Source organism: Micropterus salmoides, unplaced genomic scaffold (genome assembly GCF_014851395.1).
Source record: "Micropterus salmoides isolate LMB-PRFRI ecotype aquatic unplaced genomic scaffold, ASM1485139v1 Ms_hic_scaffold_4, whole genome shotgun sequence".
Classification (NCBI taxonomy): Eukaryota; Metazoa; Chordata; class Actinopteri; order Centrarchiformes; family Centrarchidae; genus Micropterus; species Micropterus salmoides.
Window position 1 is genome coordinate 34,615,922 of NW_024043372.1, and position 27,860 is coordinate 34,643,781.

Genomic DNA, 27,860 nt, shown 5'->3' on the forward strand with positions numbered 1-27,860 from the left:
ATTTTACCTTCTTTGGATAATAGAGTAGATAGTTTCTTTCTCCATGTACAGACAAGATTGAATGGTAGCACAAACAGAAATGGCAAACTGTACTACCCCTCCCCCGCTACACACAAACAAACACAGGCACACAGTCTCCCCTCCCCCAACAACTAAACAATTTGGGATGTCTAAGGGTGTCACACATACAGTAGGACTAGTTGCTCAGTTGTGCTCTCTATGTCCACGATTTGTGCTTTGATGAACACTGCCTTTTATAGATTTAAATGGATGCTGCTCTGTATCTGTACCCTTTTGTTTTAGTGTCCTTATGAAGTTTAACATGCAAGAATTGCAGTCACAGGTTTGTAGTAACAGTGCATGCTCCTGAGCGTGGTTGTGAACATGCCATAATATGCTTTATTTTTAGAAATACAGACAGTTATCTATGTGTGTGTATCAGAGGCAAAGATCTACCCAGCAACTGCGCCAGGCATGTTGGGGGGAACTACATGACTTAAGCTGTCATTTACACGTCATGTAGCCTATCTTTTATGAATGTTTCATGTGCTGACCTAATTCCTTTCAGAGGCGAGTAAAAGCAATATGTTGCACATGAGAAAACACCAGAGCACGCAGCTGATCCTTTTGACATACTCATCCCACAACAAGGGGATAGGAAGTGCTGGACAAATGGAAACAAGAGCAGTGATGTGACCACTTGGATGCCCTGGAAAGGCAAGAATAGATACTCTAGACCACCCAAGCTGAGTCATTTGTTTTTACAAAAATCTACACTGCATCCCACAAACATAGAAACAGCCTTGTGAGAGCTTTAGCTCAAAAAGAGATACTTCATATTCTGTGGCAGATGTAATTAAAGCAAACGCTAAATCCCAGAGTAGGAACAGAGAGACTGATCATTCTGACAGAGTTGAATCTCTCAGCAGTGTTAAAGAAGGAAAAGGAGGAGGGGTGGGGGCAGCAGCTGCAAAAATCTGTCTGCTGAAACTGGTTGCTGGATTTGAAGCCCTGGATATACTTCCTTTTAACTTTGCTTTCCTTTGGAGCGCAAGTTGTGCACGTCTCCAAAAATTAACGCCACGCATCTGCGAGATACAATTCAGCACATGAACGTGGGGGCAGTATGTCGGAAAAGATTTACGGCGGGATCTTTACTATAAAACTCCTGGAACTAGTCTGCAATTACCGAGATTGTTATGATGTCTCATTAAAATCATAACCTCTTCAAGTGTCGCTATGTTTGGTTTGTTTACGATGTGCAAATTCGGAGGTTGTCATGGAAGATGATTGATGGATTTAATCCTCCAGGTACATGCAAAGTACGCAGGCAAGTATATAAACAATACCATTTACGTCTATGCCTACGCATTGTTAAAAAGCAAGTATGCCGGGGGCTTAAAAAGTAAAAATGAAAGCTACTAATCAGCACAAACTGCTGCTTCACATTATAACAGCTCAACAACAAATTTTCATTTTAAGCATGTTAGCATTTATTTCAAAGCACCACTACAGCTACCATGAGTGTATACTTTAAGTCTTTTTTTTTAACCAGAGACATTCTGAGGCGGCATGCTACGTTAAGAATCCTTAATACAACTCTATAGAGAGAGCCTGTAACACCAAAGATGGCGGTTATCCCACCCCTCTCGCTAGAAAGCCTGCTTTTAACAGCTGAGGCAACAGAGCATATTTCAATCATGTGGTTCCACTGGCGGAAGGCTCTACTACGTATGTGTCACTACTACCGCACGTGCGCAGTAGAAGTGTAACCTGTGGGGAAAAACACTTTTTAAACGTTATGTTGGGGTAAAGTCATCAAACTATTTAGCGATTTTTATCAGATTTTACTGCTAATTCTATACATGCAGTTTTTATGTCCCGGTGACCAGTGAAAGTCTCTCTCCATTCATTCAGATAGAAGCCTGGTCTTGTTAGTCCGAAGTAACTGCCTCCTGCTTATAGGGGAAGCAGATGTCTGCAAATGGCAGATATTATTTTGTAATTTGGATAACTTGTTGGAAAATTGATTACTAACAATTATGATAATCAACTAAGCAAACCACATTGCTGCTTACAGCATTTCAAATGTGAAGATTGGCTTCCTGATTAACTGAATATCTTTGGGTTTTTGACTGTTGGTCGGACAAAGCAAGCAATCTGAAGACGTCGCATTGGGCTGTGTGAAATTGTGATGTGCATTTTTCATGATTTTATGATATTATATAAGTACCCACCCAGGCTATGTTCGAAGTTGAAAAACCTGGCCTCCTCCCAACCTTGAAACACCCCCATCAGAGGAGTCCAACAGTCTAGTTTGTTTGCAGCTCACACACTCTACGCAGTTGAGGCTGTGTCTTCCCCACTGCTACAGTCCCCTATCTGTCAATGTGACACTGCATTGGCTTCGTAGGCTACGCAGACTGTGGCTGTACCTGATAAATGATTCAGCAGATTCAAAGGGGAACAGTACTGGAGTGGAGCACCAGTGTTTTTTGAACATTACAATTTATGTTTTTAAACTGGCAACACTGCCACAAAGCAATGCCTGTTAAGGACTTAATTGTCAAAGACATCATGAAAAAGTGCCCCCCTTACTACTATTATTATTTATAGCATGTGGGCCCCAGCTTTAAAATTAATGGGCCGTTTAAAATAATTTGACATCTTGCCATTAATAAATGTTTTTCTGGCTTCTCTGAATGTTAATTGATATAGCACAACATACATGAAACTCATTCATTAATATGCATTTGACATATGGGTTCTTAGAGTGCCACCCTTTAGTTCATCAAAAGAAATCATAACACGCAGAGCAAGATCTCAGATTGTGTTATTATGATATTTCGTAAGGTCTAGATGTAAATAAAACATTTTATGATTCTAATACGATGACTTTTACCTCAGTAAACACTTAGAGTACATTTAGGTTTAATTTGGATCGTTGATGTCTGCAGTTGTGTAACATCATTATCCAGCTACTTTACTCCCATGACAGCTGGTAAAAAAACAAAATGACAATGTAAGCAATAACCAACATGGAAAATGAATCTGACATCACAGACAGTAAAGCAACATGGATCACATCACAACATGACGTGGCAGCAACAGGGATAACGTGTAAGTAAGTGAATGAACCATTGAAAAACCTGACAAGGGAACGTAAAGAAGAAGATGATGATGTGTTGTGGTGCAACTGATGAGGTTTACAGCAAACCCAAGGTTGCACCTTATTCATCTATGCCAGGTCTTTAAATATTACTTTCTGTCTTTCTTTCAAAAAGAAATGTGTGCCAGCTAATATTTCTAATTTTAAATGCTCAGAATGTTATAAAGGAGTGCTTTCTTTGACTTGTGATAGATTTTACATAAGCAGCATTGCATTTGCAGTAGTATCTCGACTTTCTTATATTTCATGCTTAGGAGTGAAATATAAACCATCATTGCCGACCTACTGAGTTATAATACAGTGCATCCGGAAAGTATTCACAGCGTTTCACTTTTTCAGCCTTATTCCAAAATGGATGAAATTCATTGTTTTCCTCAAAATTCTACAAACAATACACCATAATGACAACATGAAAGAAGTTTGTGTGAAATCTTTGCAAAATTATTAAAAATAAAAAAAAAAGTGCTCACAGCCTTTGCTCAATACTTTGTTGAAGCACCTTTGGCACAAAAATAGTCTTTTTGGTATGATGCTACAAGCTTGGCACACCTATTTTTGGGTTAATATTGATGAACCATCTTTTGCCAACTCTGAACATTTTGTTAGGCTATCAATAACTGTCCTTATTTGCTGATGTAAGAAACACAGGTTCACTCAAATATCACAGAGAATGTGACTGCTTTGTGGTTGAGGTTTATAATCAATAGTAAAGTGCTTTGGTGCAAATTGTTCCACAAATGGACTCCTTAACTGCATGTTTGAGCTGTTATACTGCTGATGTAAAGCACATTTCTCCATTTTCTGTCATCCCCCTTGTGACTCCACAACACTTTACTCATTCTGCTACCCTTCATGCATTGGACAAACAGCAAAGCCTCCCTTTTTTCCGATTGGAGAGCATCAATGTGTTATTCCAAGATGGCTATACCCACGGCTGTTGTGTCGTCGCTTGTTTTAATTTTCTTTTCCTATATGAAGACTGTATAACTGCAGTTGCTTCAGATTTAATTCAACTTCAAGTTGGCAAGCTTGAGGTCATTGTGTCAGTTTTTTATTAACTTATCACAATTTGTGTGCACACGCTTTTGGCACATCCTCCATCCTCGGCCATATAAAATGAAGTCTTGTAAATATTGAATGAGATTCATGTTCACTAAGTAGCCTACACCATTGTTTATATTCTTTGCTTACCGCTTGTGTGCCCCTGAGGAGAAATCTAGCCGTTGACTTTTATCATCTCTGATGTAGCTCAGCCCTTCCTGCTGTTAATGTATGAGTGGCCCTCTAGAAAATCGATCTAAAACCACAAAGGCTTTGTTTACACACAAGTGATGTTGTCTGAATAATTAATAATTAGTCTGTGGTAATTCAGTGTAAATAAGTAGAGGAAAAAATATATTTAAAAAATCTGTTGTTTTTTGTTAAAAATCTACAGATAACATACCTAATAAAAAACTGAGAGCAGTGATCCTGTATTATTGCAAGTGTATTTGTTACATATGCTTGAATAGGGAGTGCAGTAAGTCAGAGTACACGTCTTGTCTGTGGTATGATTTTTCTGACCTAAAGTAGCAGCCTGATATTTTTATGTTAACGTCTTTATAGATAATGTTTGTCTATTCTGTCAGTTGGTTTTTCCACCACTTAGGTCCAGACTGATAAACCTCAGCAAATATTGGATGGATTGCCAAATGACTTTGGTGATCTGTTAGGTTGACCTCTTTGGCTTTTAGTCAAATGTTTCCCTGATCACTTTGGGGATCCCTGCTGCTATCATGTGGAGTTCAGTCAGTCATCAGTCTCAGTATTAATAAATGCGCACAGAAGCATTCAATTGTGTTTTGGGATTTAGACATAAATGCATGTTCTCCTCATGTGGGTTCTCTCCAGATGCTCTGGCCTCCTTCTACCTTCTAGAGACATGCAGGTAGGTTAATTGGTGACTCCAAAGAGGAAGGAGCCGTCTGATTGGCTATACAAAATTCCCTGCTGAATTTTACTTTGCCGTGGGAGGGGACACACACACAAATGCAGTGAATTTCACAAATGATAAGCAGTTTGTCAACGCAGGTTTAACAGTTTGTATATGAAACAACATCCAAATATATTTTTGATGAAAATTGAAAGTACTATTGGCGACCTGTACAGGGTGTACCCCGCCTTTCGCTCAATGTCAGCTGGGATTGGCTCCAGCCCCCTGCGACCCTGTACGCAGGATAAGCGGTTGACGATGGATGGATGGATGGATTGCAAGTACTTTTAAATACATATATTTGTGGATGTCTAATACATTTATTTAAAACAAGAAATATATGCGTGTGCATCAGAAATACACTTGTGAACTTATTTGTGGATTAACATTTATATGCAACTCATGCTCCTCAGCTGTACTTTGTGTGCTAACGGGGTGGTGATGGGGCAGTGGATAAGATGCATGGCTTTGGTGTGGGAGACCCGGGTTCAACTCCCCACTGATGTGTATCTGAGCAAGACCCTTAACCCCTAGTTGCTCCAGACATAAATAGCAATTGTAACTCGCTTTGGATAAAAGCATCAGCTTAATAAGCAAATGTTAGCATGCTAAACTAAGAAGGGGAACATGATACATGTTGGATATGGCATGTTTGCATGCTGACTTTAGCATTTCATACCACCTCCTGAGCCACAGCTGCCCCCTAAAACATGTCCTATCGGTTACAATGCAATTATCTTATACAAGCAGAGGGCTCTGCAGGCGGCTGGCCGGCCTTGTGAGCTACTGTTGGCGAGAGCTTCCCCCTCCGCCACTTATGGAGCTCCTCAACTCCGAAAAAGTTTAAGCACATTTTCGATCTGCCATCAATTTTCGTAACACTGCCAATATTCAAAATCCACACAGTGGATTTCTCGCCTCAAAACTTCTCAGAAGTGGATTTAGTGATGAAATAACGACAATGACGACAATTCTAAAAACATTCTGTTGCTGGCCCCACTCAGGCGCACGCAATGATGATGCAGTAAATAGTGACGATTCACTCTGACCAATCAGCGGTCTGCAGTGTTTTCACGTCACCTTTTGGTACCAGGTAGCAGTTACAGGTACAACTCTTCCCCGATGGAAAACCAAAAACGGCGAGTAGAGTCAAGGCGAGTCGAGCTGGTACCATGTGGTGGAAAGGGGGCATAAGTTTCCTCCTACAAGAATGCCAGACATTTTGGTTCCATTAGCTTCTCAAATGAGAAGATGTGTCGTTTTCCTTTGTCTTATGGTTTTGCGCTGTTGGTTGGATAAAATGGACAATTTAAAGAAGTCACCTTGGTCTTTAATGCTTGCAATTTTCACCATTTTATAACATTTTAGAGACTAAACGATGAATCAAATAATAGAGAAGATAGTATGTGTGTGTGTGAACTGAACTGTAGGTTACTGGAGTACTATTTTTACCTGTTTTGCTGTGGAGGATGAGCGTGTTCCAGTTTCCGGCCAGTTTATTTGCCCTCCTCCTCCTCCTCACGTGCAGAGGGGCGGGGTCCACAGGGCACAGCAACAGTAGGCGCAGATGCAACCCGGTCGCCCTCACTTGGTTTTTCCGCTCACGCCCCCGTTAAACTAGTATTTTACACTTTTTGAACGAGGTGGGCTACTATTACCAAGTATTTCCATCCGTCTGTATATTTCCTAAAACACACCGCGGTCATCAGTCTCCGCTCAGGCTTTTATGGGAATATATGATGTGAATACCGAGAGCTGGATGAGGACTGGACAGCTGCGTATCCTATGATATGTGAGTGAGATTCAGAAACATATGCGTTTCGCTCAAAACGTCACTAATTTACTGTCAATTTGCGGCGAAGTATCCCACGTATTTACCCTTAACTTAATGTTGTTCATGTAATGTGCCTACTGGGACTCGTAGTGTTTGACTTCACCATGTGGTAGTGGAGCTATATCCACCTATGATATCAGTAAACTAATATGTAATAAGAGTTCTTCTAAGCGGTTATATCGCTGTGATACACCTATAATATTTCCTTGGGGACTTTTATCATGGATGTTAAAACGTGACTTTTCATTATATTAAACTTTAAATTATTTTTTATTTTTTAATGTGTCATTCCAAACCACTCAGGAGAAATAAACTTTGACTCATCACTTGTTAACAAGTTATAGGAATGTGAGTATATGAACAATAAATTATATTATTATTATTAATAATATAATAATAATAATAATAATTTATATAGCGCTTTATTATAAAAACTCAAAGCCTTGAGTTTGAAATATTGTGACACTTAACAGATGCTCTGGGTTTGGCATTGCAGGCTCAGTATCTGCAGTACACTGTGGAGCACATGACTTTGACAATTAATTTTCCTGCTTGAAAAGAGGATTCTTTTCCCTGCATTTGCAGAAAAGACATGTTTTATGTTCACTCAGCCTAACAGCCGTGAATAAATATTTCAACATAACTTAAATTAAAAAACACAACCCCCTCCCTGACTTACATTATTCAGAGTTACATGCTGGCCTGTGATTTGCTGCAGCTCTCTGTCTCTCTCTGTGTGGCAACATCCTTCCCATCCACCCAGCAACTCCCTATTCCTCATGCCCCTGTGATTCTCTGCCTCCAAGGGCCTTTTCTGCAGCATCCAGCATGGTTACCATGGCAACGGCAGGCTTACCCATTGGTGTGCTGCTACAGTTACTACAAGCTTGACCTGAATTCCTCACCACACACAGGCACACATAACTTGGGCAGCTGGCCTGCTTGTCTTTGTTGGATAAAGCAACTTTGGGTGTCAGCGAAAGCCAAAGCACCAATACGCTGCTGTTCATGGATCAATACACTCAGTTATGATTGGCCATGTTTTGTTAGCGTAGTCTGTATGCTTGTAATGTTATCTCTTGTGCATCAGTCACGGGTCTATTCAATTACATTTGTAAATGCAGTGAAAAGGATTAAGTCTCTAGCTTGCTTGCTTCTATGTCAAGTTTTTCAACCAATGGGAAGATTTGCTTCTCTTTGTCTAATGTGCTAGTAAATTGCCTTTGGCTTTTAGGCTGTTGGTTAAACAAAATGGACATTTGAAAACAGGCATTTGTCACTATTTTCTGATACTTTATAGATCAAACACTTATTTAATTGATTGATTGATTTAATTGAGAAAATAATTGTTAGTTGCGGCACTAATTTTAAGCCTACTTTTGATGTTGAATAGCCTAGTTGCTGAAATGATCACTAGTATCTGTGCTGGAAATCTGTGTAAATACAGCACCTACTTGAAAATTTTGTTGATATACCTGGCTGCTACCTGCATCACTTGGATACAAATGTTGATTGATTGATTGATTGAGTTTGACCTTGTTTTTAATGTGAATAGGTTGCACTTTTGCTTGAGTCCACGTCCACATGCTGGCACCATCACATTTAAATCCTTCCTCCAAATCTATCCTCACCTGTAGAATATGCCAGTATAACTCACAATACTCACTTTTGTCTTGTTATAATTGTGACTGCGGTCAGTAATTGGTGTATCTAATTTGTTTCTTAAGGCATATAAATAAACAGATGTTGTGGATTTAGACGCAGCTGACCGAAAATGAAAGTGTTCGTAGACCGATCCCTTCACAGCCCACGGCTGTAGGCTCCCTGAGGTGTCAGCTTGTTGTCGGAGCCAGACTGTGTAGGAGTGCTTTTTTCTGTCTTTACTCCAAGGAACCTCTCTCTCTCTCTGACTGGATTCAAGTCAGCTCAGTCGGCCTCTGCGGGCCTGTCTGTCTGTCATTGTGATCCCTCCTCTACAGCTTTGAGAAGTCAGATCAGAAGTAAAAGTTCCATCTAAAAGGAATAGCCATTGATTGACAATCTTTATCTATGGAGAGAAATCAAAGCTTTTTGCACACTTTTAGTCGAAAATGTTATGATGAAACAAGGAGGTGAAAACCGAAACTCATTTTAGGCCTTCTGTGTCATATCCACCGCAGGGGTTGGGGTCATCAATCTTTAATGTGCATGCCACAGCCACATACTGTATGTGTAGATGAAAAGCCATGTCAATAATCATGGTGAGATCAGAGCCAACCCTCAGACATGGTAGCCTTAATGTTGACCAAACCATGTATTGGGGAGTCTTCCCTCCAGAATATATGTGTCAAAACCAGAGACTGTATTTATTTTAATTCTAGAAAAAGTATGAAATAGGCCTATTATATGCTAGTTCATAATAAGCAACAGTGTAGGTTGTAAGGTTCCCTTTAGCAATGGAGGAGCCATTTATTTTGATGGGGCGGGGGGGTCATGGGGACCTCCCCCATCAAATTTTTAGCATTAAACACTTAATTTCCTGCATTCTGGTGAAAATTTCTGCACCAGTGCTTGCCTTCTCTGCATCACTTTATGGTGGAAATGTTTTTATCTAGGCTATGTCAACAGAAACTCAAAACTCAGGCAGCAGGTGACTATTTAAAATATAAAATATACCAGAACATAATTCAGTAGGTGTATGGCTTTCAAGCATTCTGTAGGCCTATTTCTTTCATGATTTAGTCTTCCCTCCTCTTTTTGTCTTTGTTTGGGGAATTTCCTCTTTAACTGTGGCACCCTTTCACCTCACCACCCATTTAATTCAGTTAGAAACTGTCTGCATATCTATCCCACATAATTGTGTAATCTGACATCTCCAGAAGGCTTTTTATGAGAATAATGTCATCATTAAATCACAATTGATTTTTTCAAAATCTCCCCGCCCTAAAATCTGCTGTTCATTACTTGTTCTGCTGATAAGATAGAATCCCAGACCGACAGAAAGACACAGAACCCGTTTGGGACTCAATATATGAGACCTGTGCAAAACGAAATTAAGTGAAAACACTTCACCACAAATCTACATGCTAACTTCAGCAGCTCTGTGCAGCTCTCATTCCCAACGGATCAAGGCTGTGCTTCAGATTATACATTTTTATATTGCAAAACTCGACCAACTATGTTACCCGATCACAAACTGTCTTCCACTCACTGCAAGAGACCGGGTTCGCTTGATTCCTGTCACAGCGTCCGCCGGTGTTGCATCAGCTGGGTGGAGTATAATTGCGCTGAGTCGACGCAATCAGTTATAGTCTAATGTTACATTAGTTTTTCCAATGCGTGAGAAAAGGCATGTGAAAAGTGTCAATTGCGTGAGTCTCACGCACTGAGCGTTAGAGTTGGCAGTTCTGCTTAAACAGAGCAAGTGTGTGCTTCAGTTTTAGATGTTTATATTGCAATATATATATATATATATAAAAAATCTTTATGTTTGTTCATGAAGTCACTTGTCTGTTATTAGGAAAAATAAAACTGTGGATTGTATTAGACTTTATTGTCCACCTTAGTGGAAATGTGTCTTCGACTTCTCCAAACAAATATACAACAGTGACACCACAGTTAAAATTAACTTAAAAAATACTTAAAAAATACTTTGTGGCTAAAACAACGCTGTTGACACAATGTACAGATAACCTGCAACCCCTGCTGGAGCAAGAGAACTATACAACAATAAGTAGGCCTATACGTTTAATTAGGCTATGATCAAAACTCATGTTAGGTCTAATTTTCGGGACAAACCGGAAAGGGGTCGGGGCAACTGCTCGTAATTCGGGACTGTCCTGGGTTTTTCGGGACGTCTGGTCACCCTACGTACAACAGTAGAAATGTGTTCACTGGTAGAGATATGGCAATACCCTTTCCACAGCAGGAGCTATGTCTTACGGCAGAGGGTTTCAAGGTGGGAGACGGGCCTCCCTAGGGGTTTCCAAACTGTTTCAGGGTAGGATCAGTGAAAATATTGCATTAGTTATCAAAAGGAGATATCATAGAACAGCTTTACTGTGTGTAATTTGGAGAAAGAGATGGTTCAAAGATATTGTAGTTTTGGGGAATTTGACTGTTTTTCCCACTTTCCCAGAGTCAGAAACTAATAACTGCCCGACAGACTTTAGTGATAGGTCGATTAAACGGCCAAGCGATTAAACGGCTGAGCGATTATTATGCCGATATCTGGCATTTTGTGATTATCGGCATCAGCCGATTCCTGCACTCACAAGACCTGTATATAATCCTAAATGACAGCAAATGTAACCCATTACTGCCTAGTATTAAATATATATTGTTATACTGAGAATAATGCAGGTAAACACCGTCACTTCTGACAAACTATACACCACTCTCCCTTAAACACCAGTCACAGTCTACAGCATAACCCAATTTATTTTTCTATTTCGTGAATAAATTAAAATTCCATCTAAAACACCATGTTTATAGCTAAGATACCCATGTATATTAGATTGCACTCTGCATGGATGATGTAATTATACATTACTTTTCTTTGTTTAGATATCAGCATTATGTATTGGCCATTGAAAAACCCATATCGATCGACCACTAGCCTTTTTCCAAGGTTTGTCTGAGGGGAGGCCCACGGTCTCAGACTATCTGCTTTATATATTCTGGGCAGGCGTAGCAAAAAAGGGTTGGGTTCTTGCGGGATCTCGTGATATTGTGATTGCAGGAGGACAAATGAGCAGCTTCAGGTGTCGCCCACTAAGTAGGATGAGCCACACCACCTCCTCTTCATCATACAGACCTGCGAAGAGGACAGGCCACACAAACACAGAGAGGACAACAGCATTCAATGCAAGAGAGGATACAGAGGAAAAGGCTGGGGGGCCTTCATATATACAAATACTATCAAGCTTTATATGAAAATGCCAAAACCTTAACTACAACACACCTTACCCACAACTAGGCCTTCCGAAACACTGGAATAAATGCTTGTCAGTACCCAAAAATAACAAATACAGGACAACAAAAATAAACATGGAGACATGAGATGATGAAAAATGCCAGTCTGCCAGTAGTAGCATGTAAGATTTATACAATTATGACACTACTGTATGATGTTAAATTGTGCTACAGATTCTTGTGTATGTCACCATGATAAGTATGCAGTCTAAAATAGTGTTAAATCCGTGGGGACGCAGGCTGCAGATGTCTGCTTTGACCTTAGAAAAAGCAGTCGTGGTGAAGCTGATTTTATTGCTTCTCTGCGTGTGCATTCAAGATGTTTTTAAAAGCATTCTATTGTCTGTGTGTTTGTGACCAGGAAGGTCTGGCTTCCCTGAAACAACGTGAGTCACACACAAACAATGCAATTCTTTGTCCTCTCGCTTCTCCTCAGAAATTAGACCGGAATCAATAAGGCATTCACAGCCAGTGACCCACATTTGCTACCCTCACATGATGGTGGTGTGTCAGTAGTTCAGCCATTTGTGTTAGAAGTGATTTAAGAAATACGTTCAGTCCTCACCACATCTGAGCGTTGATGGAGACCCGTGTTCACGATGGATTTTGTTGCCTGCAGCCTATGTTAAGGGAGCTCCGTTTGTTTTGTGTTGTAGATTTGATGGACCAGCAGAGGGCGCTGCATTCAGGTTGCTTGGTTTCAGGGGTTCGGACGCCTCCCATCCGCCGCAACAGCAAGCTGGCCAGCTTAGGACGCATCTTCAAACCCTGGAAATGGAGGAAAAAGAAAAACGAGAAGCTGAAGCCCCCGGCAAGTGAGTGTGACATAGACTCAGGCTTCTGTCAGATGCAGTAAATGCTGGCTGGTTTGGGAATCACTCAGGGAATAGGAACAGGGGGGGGGCTGTATTTGCAAATAGACCAGGCTGCTTCGCATGTTCTCATTTTGTGGGAAAGTGGACAGGTTTCATAAATGCTTGTCTGTTGTTTAGTGGTGGAGAAGAAGGCAGCTGTACGGCAGAAGAGAGATGACCTCGACAGGCGGAACCCCAGGGACACTGAGACAGGTGCAAAATGAGGAATGAACACAAACACTGAGTTCACCTGTTCAGCCACATGATTCCCAACTGCTATGTAGACTCATTCCTGTCCTCCTCCACTGTGCACTGTATACAGAGTCAGATCTTGCATGTGGTTGCAACGGTGAAGATCCAGACACCCCGACTCACTCTGATAGTGAGGACAGAGATGAGGAGCCCGTGGCACCCCTGGCCAGCACCAGTGAAGACCTGGGCAGTGATTTAGAAGCCTCAACAGGTAAGAGTACAGTACTGTGGTCTGAGAGAAAATATAGTTTCCAGAGTACAAGTATATAGAGAACAGCACTTCTTGAGGTTTTTTATGTTTAATAAGTAAAGCGTCCCTAGGCAATTACACATGCTGAAGTAGAAAATGTCCCAATGTCTAGTGAGAATTAGTGCACCCTATATAATTTGGGACTTAAATGATCCCGTGGTGCATAGTACAAAATGGTCCACAAGAGCTCACTCAGAGCTAACTTCCATCATGCATTTTGCAGACAGGGGAAAAACGGTCAGTTTAAACAGCTGTTGGATGAAGTAGTAGTCTCCTAAATATTTTATATTTATTTTACCATCTCACACACTTAGTGTGGGGTGAGTAGTGAATAAGCCTTGTCACTAAACTGTAAACTGTTCTTCTTTGTCTAGTGGTGGCAGAGGTAATGAAGAGGTGCAGACGTTCTTACGTCCAGATTTCTCTTTTTGTGCAGATTTCCTGTCACTGAGCACATCTAGTGGTAGTTCAGTCATTGTTACAGTTTTATTTGTCCTGTTTTTGTATGTACATTATTTATTGTATGTAAACCAATCCAACACAAACAGGCGGTCCATGGATAAACCCTTGGATTTTCCCCTTTGAAAAATGCCACTTTTAATTGTTGTAAATCAAGATTGGATACTGTTCTTTATTGTAGTTCATGTTTCTGATTTAAGCCGTCAGTTTAAAACACCTGTCTCTGACTGTCCACTTGGTGGAGACAGAGACTTCCTAAACAAATTAAACCTTTTCATTACCATTGCTGACGTTTCATTTCAGTACAAGATGTCACTGAAGACTCACACATGACAGTAGATCTCGGTCAGAGTGAAGATGGAGGAGATGAAAGCACCTCACTAAGTGACCCTAGTGATGATCAGTCAATGGGGAAGGTGGAGGCTGTTGAAGGTAAACAGGAGGTGACAACTGCCCAGCCCCAGAGAGGAGCCAGCACCTCTACTCTGCCCAGCCTGCCAGTCAAACTGCTCACCAGACTGGGCAGTCTAGACAGTAAGTTGAACAGGAGATCCACAATGTAGCGCCTCACTGGCTTGCAGCAGTGTCTCACTGAGATGACTTTCCTTCCCAGGCGGTCCTTCAGTGCCCGTTAAGAAATCCCCAGCCACCTTACCCAGGAACTTCACACTTCCCAAAGACCCGCATGGCTCCCTGTTACGAGGCAGGATCTCCACACCTACTGGGTCCCCTCACCTCGGGTCACTACACCAACAGCTGCCCCCTAGCTGCATCATTGAGGAACTGCACCGTGCCCTGGCCACTAAACATAGACAGGACAGGTCTGAGGTTGCATTTGTTTGTGTAGTTTCTATTGTGTAGGTGTTATCACATGGGATATATGACACATTTGCATACATTTTTTACATACAGATCCATTAATAAATGATCAATGAATGTTATGGCCACATTAGACCATTAAAAGGCCCTGTTCGCAGAACATAATAATCCAGTCCTACGACCCACATTTGTGCATAGCACACACACACAAAATATGGAAACGGCAACATACATCTGTAAATAAGACTACTGATGAGTGCTGTACATACCAGTTCTTTTCACCAATGATTAACCTGTCGATTGTTATTCACAAGTTCTGAGAGCTTAAGATGACATTTTCAGATGCCTTGTTTTGTTTTGACTTAAAGTCCATAAACACAAATGATATAAAACACAGAAAAGCAGCAAAACTTCGCATTTGAGAGGCTTATCATTGGCTGTGACTAATTAATTAATCAATTAATTGTTTTGATCTGATTGATTCTACCTTTTCATTTATTTAATGAAAGAGCCAACTTAAAAAATGTATTTGCTGAGTGTGCAACAATATGACATATTTATTAAGCCGCTTATTTCTACTGACAGTATAAAAGTAACCTTAAAGGGCAACTCTCAAGTGATCACATGGTTAATCACATATTGTGGTACACATCATAATATCAGGCACAGGGATTAACCGACATCTGCTAAATTGTTAATTTTATAAAGAAAAATTCCTTACATTTTACTCAGTGATAACGTCATTCTACCAAAACAAATGGGATTTTCTTTGTTCATTTCATTTGTGTGAAATCCTTTCAGTATACTGTATATTTTAAATAAACATTCAAACACATTGGAAATAAAATTTGCGTGGTTCTCACTGTGAAGATGTTTATCCTAGGTTTTGCTTGTTTTTAGTGGTGGTTACACTAATAACCCTAGAACTAAGATCTTAAGCTGTTGCTTTCTTTACCAACATTTAATACTGGCGCATGCTTTTATATCTGCAATCAACGTTAGAGTATACTGTCTGGTTACTTAAAGTTAATCCGTACCTTCCAACCAGTCCTGGCCATGGTATAATCAAGTTGTAACCGACAGGCTTGTTTTGTGATGTGTGATCTCAGTTTCCATACCAAGGAGGCACACTCGTCTCTGAAACGCCGGCTGGATGGCCGTCTGTCCCGCACGTCCAGCACAGACAGGGAGCCTGCTGGGGAGTCGGAGAGCAAGAAGTCGTCTGATGAGAACAAAGAGAACTGGCGTCTGGACGAATACTTGAGCGACCAGGACAGCTGGAACGAGTCCGTGATCTCTGGTAGGTCTGCTGACACTGGTGTAATATTTGCTCTACTATTATCTGCCTCTTAATTCACAAAGCCAACAAAATACTCCGTCAGTGGATAAAGAGCAGCATTATCTCTGCTGATATTTACGGATTTACACTGAGAACATCATATGGGTCATTGGTGCACAGCTGTCTGCGATTAACATGTTTGTAACTCGGGGGGGGGGCTGAGAACATGAACGACAGACATACTTAATATATCCACACAAATATAGATCTCCTGTTATTGAACAATTTAAAATGAATTTTAACACCCTTTTATAAGACAGCCTATCACTTTTAAATGAGTCATGTTCTCAGGTGTTGGCATCGTAATAAACTAATATCAGTTTCTACAGATGTCTGTTTGAACTGTTGTATTCTATAAAGTGGGAGTGGTGGAGGAGATGGCAGCAGAGAAAAGAGAGTAGATTTAAAATATTTTTCAGGTGTGCTATGCTAACAAAGCAGGGCTTAAAGTTCTCTGGCACTGTGGCGGAATTCCGGCGCGGGCTGTTTTTGTATTACAAATATCTGTGGAAAATATTCTTGCATATTTTTTTTTACTGTCGTGTGATATGTGTGTGTGTGTGTGTGTGTGAAGCGCCAGTCTTCCTCTCCTGTGGTGGCTCTCTCTGTCGGTGTACACACGAAAGAAAGGGGACTGGTACTTCCCGACCACGTGGACACTCATTGGCTATTGTAGGCTGTGGACAGGACATGGAAGTTTCTATTGGGTCAATTGAGGTGTCATTCAAAAAAAGTATCAAGTGTTTATTCTGACCATAAAAAATAGTTTAAAGCCACAATTAACCATCTGTTTTTTTCAACTTTCACCCCGGAGCAAAAATCTGCCTTTAAACTTGAAAGAAATAATGATTTGACATTTATCATTAGAATAATAGATATTGAATGACATGAAAAGTTTTATTGTGATAACATTTTTGGCCATATTACCCAGCCATAATTACCAGAACCTATATTTGCCACTAGGCCGTGGCAGAAAATATCACCAGAATGCATGAAATTAAGTGTTTATGCTCAAAAATCTTCATATATTTCCACATTGAACATTTCATTAAAACAGTGTACAATTATCTTCTCTTCTTGTTCTTGTTTTCTCGTGTTTCCTACCCTCCATCTTTCTTGCTGTCAGCCCTGTAACAAGGCTAATTTAGCTCCTAATTGTAGTGAGCTATCATTTGCTGGCTAGGCCTTTATCACAAATCACCTGATGCGGTTGTAAACAAAACTGGCTATAACCCCCAAACTTTAAAACTTAATTTAATGTAACTTTATTTATATTGAACTTTAAACATGTGATACATTTTATATTTTTTTTAAAAGAAGGTACAATAAGCCATATGCAGTGTCTTATTAAAAACAATCACCCCCCTTCTTCATGTGTAATGATTGTTTTAATGTGCCTTTAACATTCCAAACATAACTCTCAACTTGAGATGCCATGCAAAATATAACATTTAGAATTATACCTTTGTAATATACGATGGCATATTAGGGCCATTACAGACCAAGATAAAAAAAGTTGTGTTTTCTGAGATATTATTTGCCCTAGGATAAATTTCTTCATTGCTTCATGCAACACCTGTCCAGTGACATCTGGGGGAATTTTTAACTTCTGAGTGAAAATACTGGAGATTATTTTCAAAATCAGCACGACATCCGGGTATTGTTATCACTCTGCAGATTTAGCTTTTGTTTGCATTCTACATGCAACAGTCAGGCTAAATCAGTGCGTACAGCTAGTATAGTAGGCGGTTTTGAATACAGCTGTTGTTTCTGGGAGAAATCACTTCCACCAGGCAACTCTATAAATACGCAGCAGGGTTCTGAGACGGGAGACACAATTGCTTCACTATTGTAGCTTTCTTGCAGATTGACACATAGAAAGCCTCTGACATCTGAAAACTAACATGGCATTTTGGCTAGTGTTTGTCAGTCAATGAAAACATTTGGTCTTTTTTAGTCATTAGCTTCTGTTGAACATTTTTGTCATTTTACTCAACTTATTTCACATTATCTTGTCATTATCTGTTAAAAAACGACGACTAACGAAGCGATATCATTACTACAAAGTCAGCTGCATATCTACCAAGTATCACAGTGACAGAGACACAGAGCATCTCTGTAACCATAGTAACTCATTCTCATCAATTCGACAATTCAACGTCAATTTGACATAGTGGTCAAATTGTGGAATTATAACTCCCGGGTCCGTCACGTGGTGCACACTGGCACCATATGACATATCTTATAACAGCACCTGTCATGTACATGTCCTTTGAAGAATGAGGAAAGGAAGCTAGCCAAGCCTTGAGGGTTGCCGTGCTCGCACAGTGTGTGGGTGAAAATCATTAGTTGCGCATTTATACTGATGATTGTCTGAAATTTTAATCCATTTTAAAAATTAAAATCCATTTGATCGATAACATTTGAAAAGTCTACAAGAACCGCACGATTATCATTTTATCCCACTTCAAGTTAGCGTAAATTGGAAGTTAACACAGTGGACGCGATAATGCTACTGCATTATTAAACATGAAGCCAAAGCGTTCCAAGAATGGCTGAAAAACAACGGTGGTAATGTCCTAGAATGGCCAAAGCAGCCATTGGACTGAGTGCAAACCTCAGTCCATCGCAGAATTTTCAGAAAACAGGAAATTAATGGGGGGAAAATTGCAACGTCCAAGGCTGTGATTGCTGTCAAAGGTGCCTCTACACAGGCTTGAATAAAATGTATTCAGGTATTTACTATGTTTTAATTTATACATATTATATATTTTTATACTGATACATAAATAACATTAAATACATTATAAAAGTAAGTTCTAAATCTAAAACTAATTGCATACGTGAACATGTTGAAATGGGTTTGTAGACTTATTTAATTAATAAGGTATTAGATCTTACGAGAAAGCACAAAAGAACGCTGTGTGGTGATTAACATCAGTTGAGCAGGTTTAGCTGGGAAACTATGTTTGGCAGCTCAAAAACCATTATTGACCTTAATTTGTGCTGAACAACAACAGGGACCCTCCCACGCAGGATGAGGAAGGAGCTGCTGGCTGTGAAGCTTCGGAACCGGCCCAGCAAGCAGGAGCTGGAGGACCGCAACATCTTCCCTGTACGCAGCGACCAGGAGCGGCAGGAAATCCGGCAGCAGATAGAGATGAAGCTGGCCAAGTGAGTCGCTCTGTGCGAACAAAGATCAGACTGCCCCCCCCCCCCATTTGCCTGTTTGTCTGTTTCATCACCCAGCATCACAGTTGTGATGCTGGGTGCAAGCAAATGCTCAGTCAGCAAATGCTCAGTCCTTAAACATGTCATAACAGCTTTCAATGTAAATGGTCACCGCAAAGCTGCAAGAAGTTTGAAATGTTAACTTGAAATATATTTTGATGTGCAGAGATGCAAGGGAGGGTAAACCCAGAGGTGCTCAATGCCTTATGGGAAGTCCACCAGCAGTCTAGGCCTGTAGCAGCGTAACTAAAGCCTAGTTCACGCTACACGTTTTTAAGCTCGATTTGCCAGTCAGCGAGCTCGGCAACCGTCAGACTGTGATCTCAGCGAGCTATCGGCTCACCTTTCTACTCCCCTCCAGCTCTCTCTGTAGCACAGACAATCCCTGCTACCTGTGTGTGCGAATCCATTCTTTCATCCATATTCTTTGTCTTTATAATTGCTATCTTATAATAACAAACAACAGCTGTTTTGTGTGTCGGTTTGCGTCATTTCCTGTTTAACATTTTACGTGTTTTCTTGACAAAACGTGGTTTGGAGACCAGCATACCTGCATATCTTGATCAATGATAACTCCAAGATTCCTAATGGGGGTGCGGCAGGCCAGGGCAATGCCATCTAGAGGTCCATCTCAGAAAATTTTAATTTTTTGTTGTGTTTTATGGCTTACAGCTCATGGAAATCAAAAATCCATATCTCAAAATATTAGAATATTAGAGTAAAGAATGTATAATACAGAAAAGTCGACCTTATCATAAGTTGAAAAGTTCTAGCAATGCTTTGTATGTTCATTATTTATTGGTACCCTATTTAAAATAATTGACAGTTTACGTTAACAGTGTCAGTGGAGCAGCCCGTCTCTCACAGTGCATCCTGTGATCTTGAAGACATGTTGCTTTCAGCCTCTAGTAATGAATAGTAAATTGCAGAACATGTTATCATGACTCTGCGTAAAGGTTGTGTTTTATTGTGGTTTCTTTCTTTGGATGGAGCCTTTTCTGGGTCAAGTGGTCTGGTTTTTGGAGTGTGGAACAGGATTTTCTGAAAGGCAGAGGAGGAATGCAACACAAAACATAATCGCATTTGTTGTGTTATGTAAAAGGCCATAGGCTGTTATTATGGTGACTTTAATAGGATTAACATTCAAATCAGGTTTGTTTGAGTGAATAATACAGTGGCAGCGTGTGCTGGTAGGCTTCTACAGTGCTCAGTGTGAAGAGGAGGGTTCACTCCTCTCTGAAACAACACCAAGTTTATTGTTTGGACTTACTAAACGAGACTTGAATGTCATACTGTGTCCCAAATGCTCCTACTTTAATTTGAGGTTGACCTGCTTTCATCCGGCAATGTTGGTTGAAACAGAAGCTATTCTTCCCAAGTCCTTTTTTAAACAGAGACCGCACAAACCTGCCATAAAGAAGACCCGTCATTATGCTGGCTTTGCTATTTTACACTTAACCAAACAATGTGTGATTTTAGATAGCATGCCAGCATTCTGTAAGCAAAAGGGGTGTGTAGTGTAACACAGTGGTGTCGGCGTTCTGTCCTGCCGCCTCCCTACGGTAAGTGACAAACAAACTGTAAACTTCTAATTAGCATTTTTAAATGCATCATTACTTAAAAGGACTCTCAGCTCAAAATAATTGGCCGGAATTCAGCTTGTTAGAAAAGAGACTGGACAGACGTCATCACATTTGCATCTGGTAACATCTGTTTATATGCCTATTTACATCATAAGAATGTTATAAACACATTATAACTTCATCATGTAATATATTAAAACAGAGTATATCAGAAATCTGGCATGAGCGCATTATGATATGCAGATGGGTGACAAAAGCTTCAGTGCTCCTTGGTCAGTTTATGCAACTCTTTTGAAGGGATGACCACCATTCCGGACGGACAGACATCCAGACCTTGTGGTGATCCAGACGAGTCTGCAAGCTCATGTTTTATTTGCTCTGGCAGTTACTTATTGCCCCCTCCCATTCAGAGACCTGGTTCTAATCGGGTCAGGTACGTTTATTTAATATGGGACAAGTTTGATATTATGACTGACAGAGGAGCACTGTTAAGACATTTTCATAAACAACCAATATTGTTGCTGCTGCTGCTGGAGCTGGTTCTGTTGAATCTGTTATCTTGTCAGTATTAATCGAACTTAAAGGTATATTTTCTCTAAAGATCGGTGTGAACGCCAAACTTGATATCTGGTGCGGACCAAACAACCGCTCTCTGGTCAACCTCGAGGGGTGGTCTAGACATGTGAGAAAGTTAGAGAACTGCATCAATAGTACATCAAAGTTCTGTAGTATGTGAGGTATTTGAAAGATGTGTTTGCCGTACTAACGACAAGATTTGGTATGTTTAATTTACCAACTATGCTAAATCACACGTTTCTTTGCTCTGATTGGTTTTAAGTCTATCCAATTTCATCCAGTGGAAATCGAAAATAAGCTTAGAGGTTCCAGACTAATTCACAAATACACAAATATGATTTAGTCTGGCAATGCCAGGGTACAGTAACATAGGGGACCTGGAGACAGTTCGTGTGATACAAAGGCTACGTTCACACTACAGGCCTTAATGGGCAATTTCTTTTTTTTTTTTTTATTGAGAGTTCCCATTATATTTTAAATGTGGCTCATATCAGACTGAAATGTGAACTGTCCGAGGCCTGCAGGTGACCCAGGTGCACAGAAGAAAACGATGTTTTAACGAATTATGACAAATGTTCACAACTTTCTGTCCTTGGCATTCATTAGGCTACTGTTTCTGGTGCTGTACAATGCATATGCCCTGCAAATCTGTCCCGCAAATCTGTCCCCACCTCTCTCTCTAACCCCCCCCGCCCTTCTCTCTCTCTCTCTCTCTCTCTCGTTTCCGCTTGGACAAGTAGCATGCACGTTGGATTTCAGGTGGGAGAAAGGGAATTTTTGAGCAGATGATAACGAGGTAGAGAAGAAAGAGCCACATGTTAAATAATGGCTTTGTTCACCTCGGCTCCAATCTGACTGTCCAGACTCAGGTCACATTTCAAAAAATCTGACCTGATTTGGACCACATATGAAAGTGGCCCAAAACCAAACTGAAAAAGATCAGATTCCATGTGACTTGGGCTGTTCACACTGTCTGAGTCACATGAGAAAAAAATTCGGGCCACTATTACCTGCAGTCTGAACGCAGACAAAGTGTTCTTTAATTATAGAATTTATGGGAAAGGAATACCCTTTGGAAATTGAAAAGGAACTGAGAGGTTCCAGACTAATTCACAAATGCAAATTAGTCTGGCGATGTCAGGCTACAATAAAACAGGAGACCCGGAGACAATTTAGATGAAACAGAGTGCCTTTATTAAAGAATCCCTGAACTGACTGCTCACTTCTACCAAGTCTTTTTGGTGGGCTGGGGCCAGCTGAGAGCTTTGAGGTACTTGTAAGGGGTCCGCATCTGTCTTTTGATTGTACAGTGGAGGAAAAAACTATTGAACACATCAACATTTTGTTCACTAAACATATTTCCAATGGGGCTATTCACTTGAAAGTTTCACCACACTTTGGTATTAACTCATGCAATCCACACATATAAAGAAATCCAAACATTGAAGACCATAAATAAAGTTCTGTGTAATAAAGTGGAATGACACAGGGAAAAAGTATTGAGCACGGCAACTTAAATTTATTAATACTTACATACTTTAAAAATTACAGGTTCCAAACGCCTCCTGTAAAAAGAAATTAATCGGCCGCAGTATTCAGGTGTAATTTTGGCCCATTCTTTTTAACATAATGTCTTTAAATCTTGAAGATTCCGGGGGGCACTCTTGTGAACCTTGGTCTTTAGCTCTTTCCACAAATGTTAAATTGGATTCAATTCTGGTGATTCACTGGGCCATTCCAACACCTTGATTCTTTTTCTGTGAAACCAATTGAGAGTTTCCTTTGCTGTATGCTTTGGATATGAGCATACAGTATATAGAGGCCATGGCATTGGAGTGCATTGCCTATTGTTTTCTCTGTGACAATGTTACCTGCTGCCTCCAAGTGTTTCCTTAGCTCTTTCCGATTGGTCCTTGGGTCTTGAGCTACTCTTCTGACTATTGGACTCCCTGGTCAGAAATCTTGCGAGGAGCTCCTGTGCGTGGCTGATTGATGACAACTCAGTCATGCTGCTTCCACTGGTGGAATGGCCCCAATGACTGGTAGATTCAGAAGTTTTGAAATACGTCTGTATCCAACTCCATCAATATACAGTATTTCACAACAATAAGGTTGCGAAGGTCTTGGGAAAGCTCTTACTTTTACCCATCATCAGAAAAAGCCTTTTTGTAAACCGTCAAATTAATAACCCAGCTGGTATTACTTTGCACTGATTGGAGGTATAATCACTTTCTACTAACTATTGATGGATTTCAGCTGGTTCCTTGCCTTACCTTGCCTTGGAGACCTGCTTTCTCTAAGCGTGTTCAATACTTTTTCCCTATTGAACATAATTATTTGTGGTCTTTAATGTTTGGATTTCTTTATATGTGTGGATTTCTTGAGTTAATACCAAAGTCTAGTGAAACCTTCATGTGAATATCCACGATGGAAATACGTTTACTGGAAAAAATGTTGACGTGTTCAATACTTATTTCCCCCACTGTATGTAACTTTGTTTGAATAAAATACTGTCTTTTCCTAAAAGTGTGTTATGTAGCTCCCCCTATTGTTAAAAACTGTTAAAGACAGATTTAAAAAATGGCCATTTATACCTAAGCGCCAGTGAGTAAAATTTGGCCCTATAGGGAATGCATTTTTTTCATCTTTGTGCTATTAACATTTAGATAAACATTCTATGTTGCTATTGGCAATGCCTTTTGTCTACTACAAAACAGGCATTAGCAGGGACTTCACTAGGATTGAAAGACAGGGAGGGCTTGGCCCCCAGGCAATGCGTAACTTGTGCTTGCAAAATCTTTGCAGTTGTATCTTTTGTTGATGGATTAGAACTACACTTATGTCAACAACCAGTGAAGAAGACAAGATGTTAAAATATTCTCTTCTTCCATTTCTCCTCTGTTTACAAAAGTTACCGTAATGTTAGCTTTTAGACACATCAAAGCTGCATGGGGGGAATTTTCTTAGGTCAGACTGCTGCTGCTGAGTACTTCTGTAGATTATGACTTAAATGCTGTCTGTCTGCTCATGTAAATGTGTGATTAAATAAAACCATATCTAATTCCTCTTTCCATAAATTCCAGGTCCAAAGAATGCTATTTAATTACACTAATTACTGTTTCTGCAATGCAGATTGGTTCAGTCACAGTTTGATTTTGCTCTGTAGTTTGTCTTACTTACAATAATATTTTATAATGTAATCTGTTAATAAGGATCCTGTTTAAAATAGCTACTGTTTGAATCTAATAACTTGAAGGAGTAAAAGATTTGGAGAAACAATTACTATATGTATTGATGCATATGTATGGTTGCTGTCATTTTATTATATTTTGCAGTGTGTATATCTCTGGGAAAATGCTCATGTATATCCTAGCCCCTTTAGGCAACATCCTATTTATTTAATTTATTACAGCCAATGAATGTAGAAAGTTAAGTTGGTCAGAATATAGCATGTATAATAAATATCATGAACTAATTTAATTTAAGCTATGCCTTGGTGCGTAAACCTGCTAACAAATGCCTATTGTTAGAAGAAAACAAAACACCCCACATTTCCTTAGACCAGTAGACCTGGTCCTGTACTGACCTCAATCACACTGGCTCCCTCAGAATCAGCTGCCCTGCCAATCTCCTGCTTCTCTCTTTCAATACCCATCTGGTCAATGAATTGAAGGATATACCGGTACAATAGCATTAACAGGGACACTTTGACATTTAGTTTTCAATGACAACAACATTCTATTGGGACTGATATTGTTTTGAAAAACTAAAGATATTGTTAATATTAAAGCCATTCACGCTAGCTCACCCAAAATCAGTCAGGAATAACTCTTCAACCATTAAGCCTAGATGCATATACAAACCTATAGCCAGAGTTTGGAGGGTTACTTTAAAAATGTAATCCAGTACAATTACTAATTACTTGTTCAAAAATGTAATCAGTAACGTAATCGAAGTACTACAAAATAAAAGTAATGTAATCTGATTACTTCTAGTTACTTTTGGTCACCACTATGGCAGTATCTGGCGCATCAATGACGTTGACAAAAACGTTGTTTTTTATAGGTATTCGTGATGACATTTAAGAGTTTGTCATTTGGAAAACCATTTTAAAATTTTTGTTTGTTTGTTGACTCATTCTGTACTTGTATTAGCGTCCAATGCAAAGATTTCTCAATATAATGCTGCTGAAGCACAGTGATTTGAATACTGTACAAAAATAACTTTTTTCACTGATTTTGGTGAAACTGGATCATGTTTGATGGAGAAATTTTCTAGTTTTCTCTCTGATGTCCCCTGCTGCTCTGCCTCAACTCTCTGATTTACAGTTTCCTGATGGACAGATAGCTTTACTTGTTGTTGAAGTTAGTTAACAGCCAGCTGCTGTTATAAGCTCAGTTAGCTGTGAAAGCATTGGTCAGATTAGCTCACTCTGCCCTTACTGGGAGCTCGGAGCACTGGGAGTATTTGTGTTTACCGTAGACTGTGGTGTTTACACCTTTACCCAAGCACCAGAGGTTTTCAGGACAGGGGCGGGGGGGCAGCAGGGAATGATGGCGGGGTGCAGCGCCTGATGATTGTGAACCGGAACGGCACTGGGCGAGCCGGCAATTCGCTCAGCAGCCTCCCAGTGAACACAGCATGAAAAGGGCTGAACACAGCCTCAAAGACCAACAGGGAATCCAGTACTGAGATGACTTACACAGAGCATCTTGATGGATATAGTTAGCTTTACTTTTGGCATAACCATTAACTGTAGCACAGATCTGCCTGTATCTGTGGCTGGTTAGCTTGGTCGGTTACCCATGCTGCTAGCGGTTCTATTAGCTTACTCAGCCCCGGGGTGCCAAGAGCCAAACCTGGCAAGAAAACCATCTCGGTAACGTTACTGTATTCCCAGTGGTCAAACTGGACTTTGTCAGTCTGGGGGGCTTTACTCTGTCCCTGTCCAGCTGCCGTGTTCACTCACTGAGAGCTGGGACTAGTCTGCACAGAGTCTGCATGACGGCGTGTGTGGGTGAAACGTTAACACACGTTCGGCGCTACTGGCGACGCCAATCAGTGTCTGCGACACGACCTTCCCTAGCTGGTATAAAATCTATATTTTAATAGCAATATCACCATCAAAACAATCATCCTGCAGATTATAATGCAACTGAATATCTTCTAATACACCTGGAATACAACTGTAACTGTAAAATGATGAAAAGAAAGCAATATGCAGTTAGTTAATATAAATTTTTCAAAAATATACCAGGCGAATATCCATGTTTTGACCATATTTACTGTTTATATGTTCACTTTTATTGGGAGTTTTCTTCAAAACACTATTTCTGCCCATACAACCACATTCCAAATAACATAAAGCTTCCAAAACATTGAAATATTGCAATATAACAGTGAATATTCATCAACATTCCTATGCCCGAAAGACATCCCATGCTTTACAGGCGAACAACTTGAGAACTATAGTAAGTGTAAAAGCTCAGACGTATTGCGCAATAACAAGATGGCATCGCCGAAGCGTTTTTGTCAACAACTCAGCTATTTTTGGATGGATAACAGCGAAAACAACAAAAGTAAGTCAGTGGTTGTAACTGTATGTATATTGGTGCATTTGTTGTTATTGTTATCCAGCTAATAACACTGTGAGTTTGGTGATTTGAGTGATATGAGTTACACAGTTGATCAGAGCTGGAGCTGAACTTTCTTTAGAGTGGTCGGACTGCTCTGTTATGATGAGATATTTGGATGGCAATAACTGCAGGCATGTACAGTGTTTACAGAGCGATTAATGTTGTGATATAAGCTCATTTAGATGCTTGGTGTTTGATGTGTGTTTGGTATGGATAAAAATGGTTGGTTTGAGAATCTAGCTGAGCCTCCTAGCTTCACAGAGGTGTGTGGCATGGATAGGGTGACAAAATAATAGGATCGTCCATGAATTTCCCATTCGGCATTTTGCACGAAAATCGCTTGTCGTCCCCTAGTACCGACTTTTGGGGATTAATTTAAGCAATTCATTAAGATATTTACAACAACTTACAATTTCACTATGTATCACTCAATAGGTGGAATCAATCGTCCTTCTTCCTTTCACCTGTGCGTGTCAGTGTCTAACATTGCTCGGCAGAGAAGCACTGCAGCCTCCCTCAAGGTCCTAGTGTCCGACCACAGTAGAGATTTAAATTGTGACGCTGAGGAAACAACCAGTTGAGTAAATGTCGGTGTAAAAAATTATACTGATCTAAATAAGAATGGGATAGACAACATTGTTCTGCCCCACATTAGCAACAGAACAACCCAGGTAGGTAACCATCCTCATTTGCAGACTGAAGCTACTTGGGTCGTTATTCCTAGACACTGCTTGTGGCCGAAGGGGCAAACAAGAAGTGATGGAGTGTGGAGTCATTTAATATCAGTGTGTAATGATAATTTGAATTGTTTATACTTAGTTTCCTCATTGTTTGTTTTTGTTAATTTTTGATATATATTTTTGCAGTAATTCACTTGCACAACTGCACTTTCCACGAATCTGGTGAAAAAATAAATTGAAGCACCAGGTGAAG

The 27,860-nt window shown here is 40.1% G+C and overlaps 1 protein-coding gene and 2 long non-coding RNA genes across 4 annotated transcripts in view; 1 reads left to right on the forward strand and 2 right to left on the reverse strand.

The window, feature by feature from the left end:
- The window catches only part of phactr3b (phosphatase and actin regulator 3b), a 63,386-nt gene that overhangs the window by 10,701 nt on the left and 24,825 nt on the right, over nucleotides 1–27,860 (forward strand). The window contains exons 1-8 of one of the 2 annotated variants that reach the window (XM_038697320.1): nucleotides 6,675–6,933; nucleotides 12,585–12,743; nucleotides 12,921–12,995; nucleotides 13,105–13,245; nucleotides 14,047–14,277; nucleotides 14,357–14,564; nucleotides 15,672–15,862; nucleotides 18,922–19,075. In XM_038697320.1, the coding sequence (XP_038553248.1) occupies nucleotides 6,927–6,933; nucleotides 12,585–12,743; nucleotides 12,921–12,995; nucleotides 13,105–13,245; nucleotides 14,047–14,277; nucleotides 14,357–14,564; nucleotides 15,672–15,862; nucleotides 18,922–19,075 (1,166 nt within the window). In that variant the 5' untranslated portion in view covers nucleotides 6,675–6,926. Of the gene's footprint in view, nucleotides 1–6,674; nucleotides 6,934–12,584; nucleotides 12,744–12,920; nucleotides 12,996–13,104; nucleotides 13,246–14,046; nucleotides 14,278–14,356; nucleotides 14,565–15,671; nucleotides 15,863–18,921; nucleotides 19,076–27,860 lie in introns of those variants that run through there. The other variant, XM_038697319.1, reaches the window with a different exon arrangement.
- LOC119886523 lies at nucleotides 10,491–14,206 on the reverse strand. Its single transcript, XR_005441497.1, has 3 exons — nucleotides 14,071–14,206; nucleotides 12,494–12,696; nucleotides 10,491–11,770 (listed from the first exon to the last, which is right to left on the reverse strand). It is a non-coding gene; the product is annotated as an uncharacterized LOC119886523 (long non-coding RNA).
- On the reverse strand, nucleotides 22,789–23,313 carry LOC119886524. Its single transcript, XR_005441498.1, has 2 exons — nucleotides 23,163–23,313; nucleotides 22,789–23,048 (listed from the first exon to the last, which is right to left on the reverse strand). It is a non-coding gene; the product is annotated as an uncharacterized LOC119886524 (long non-coding RNA).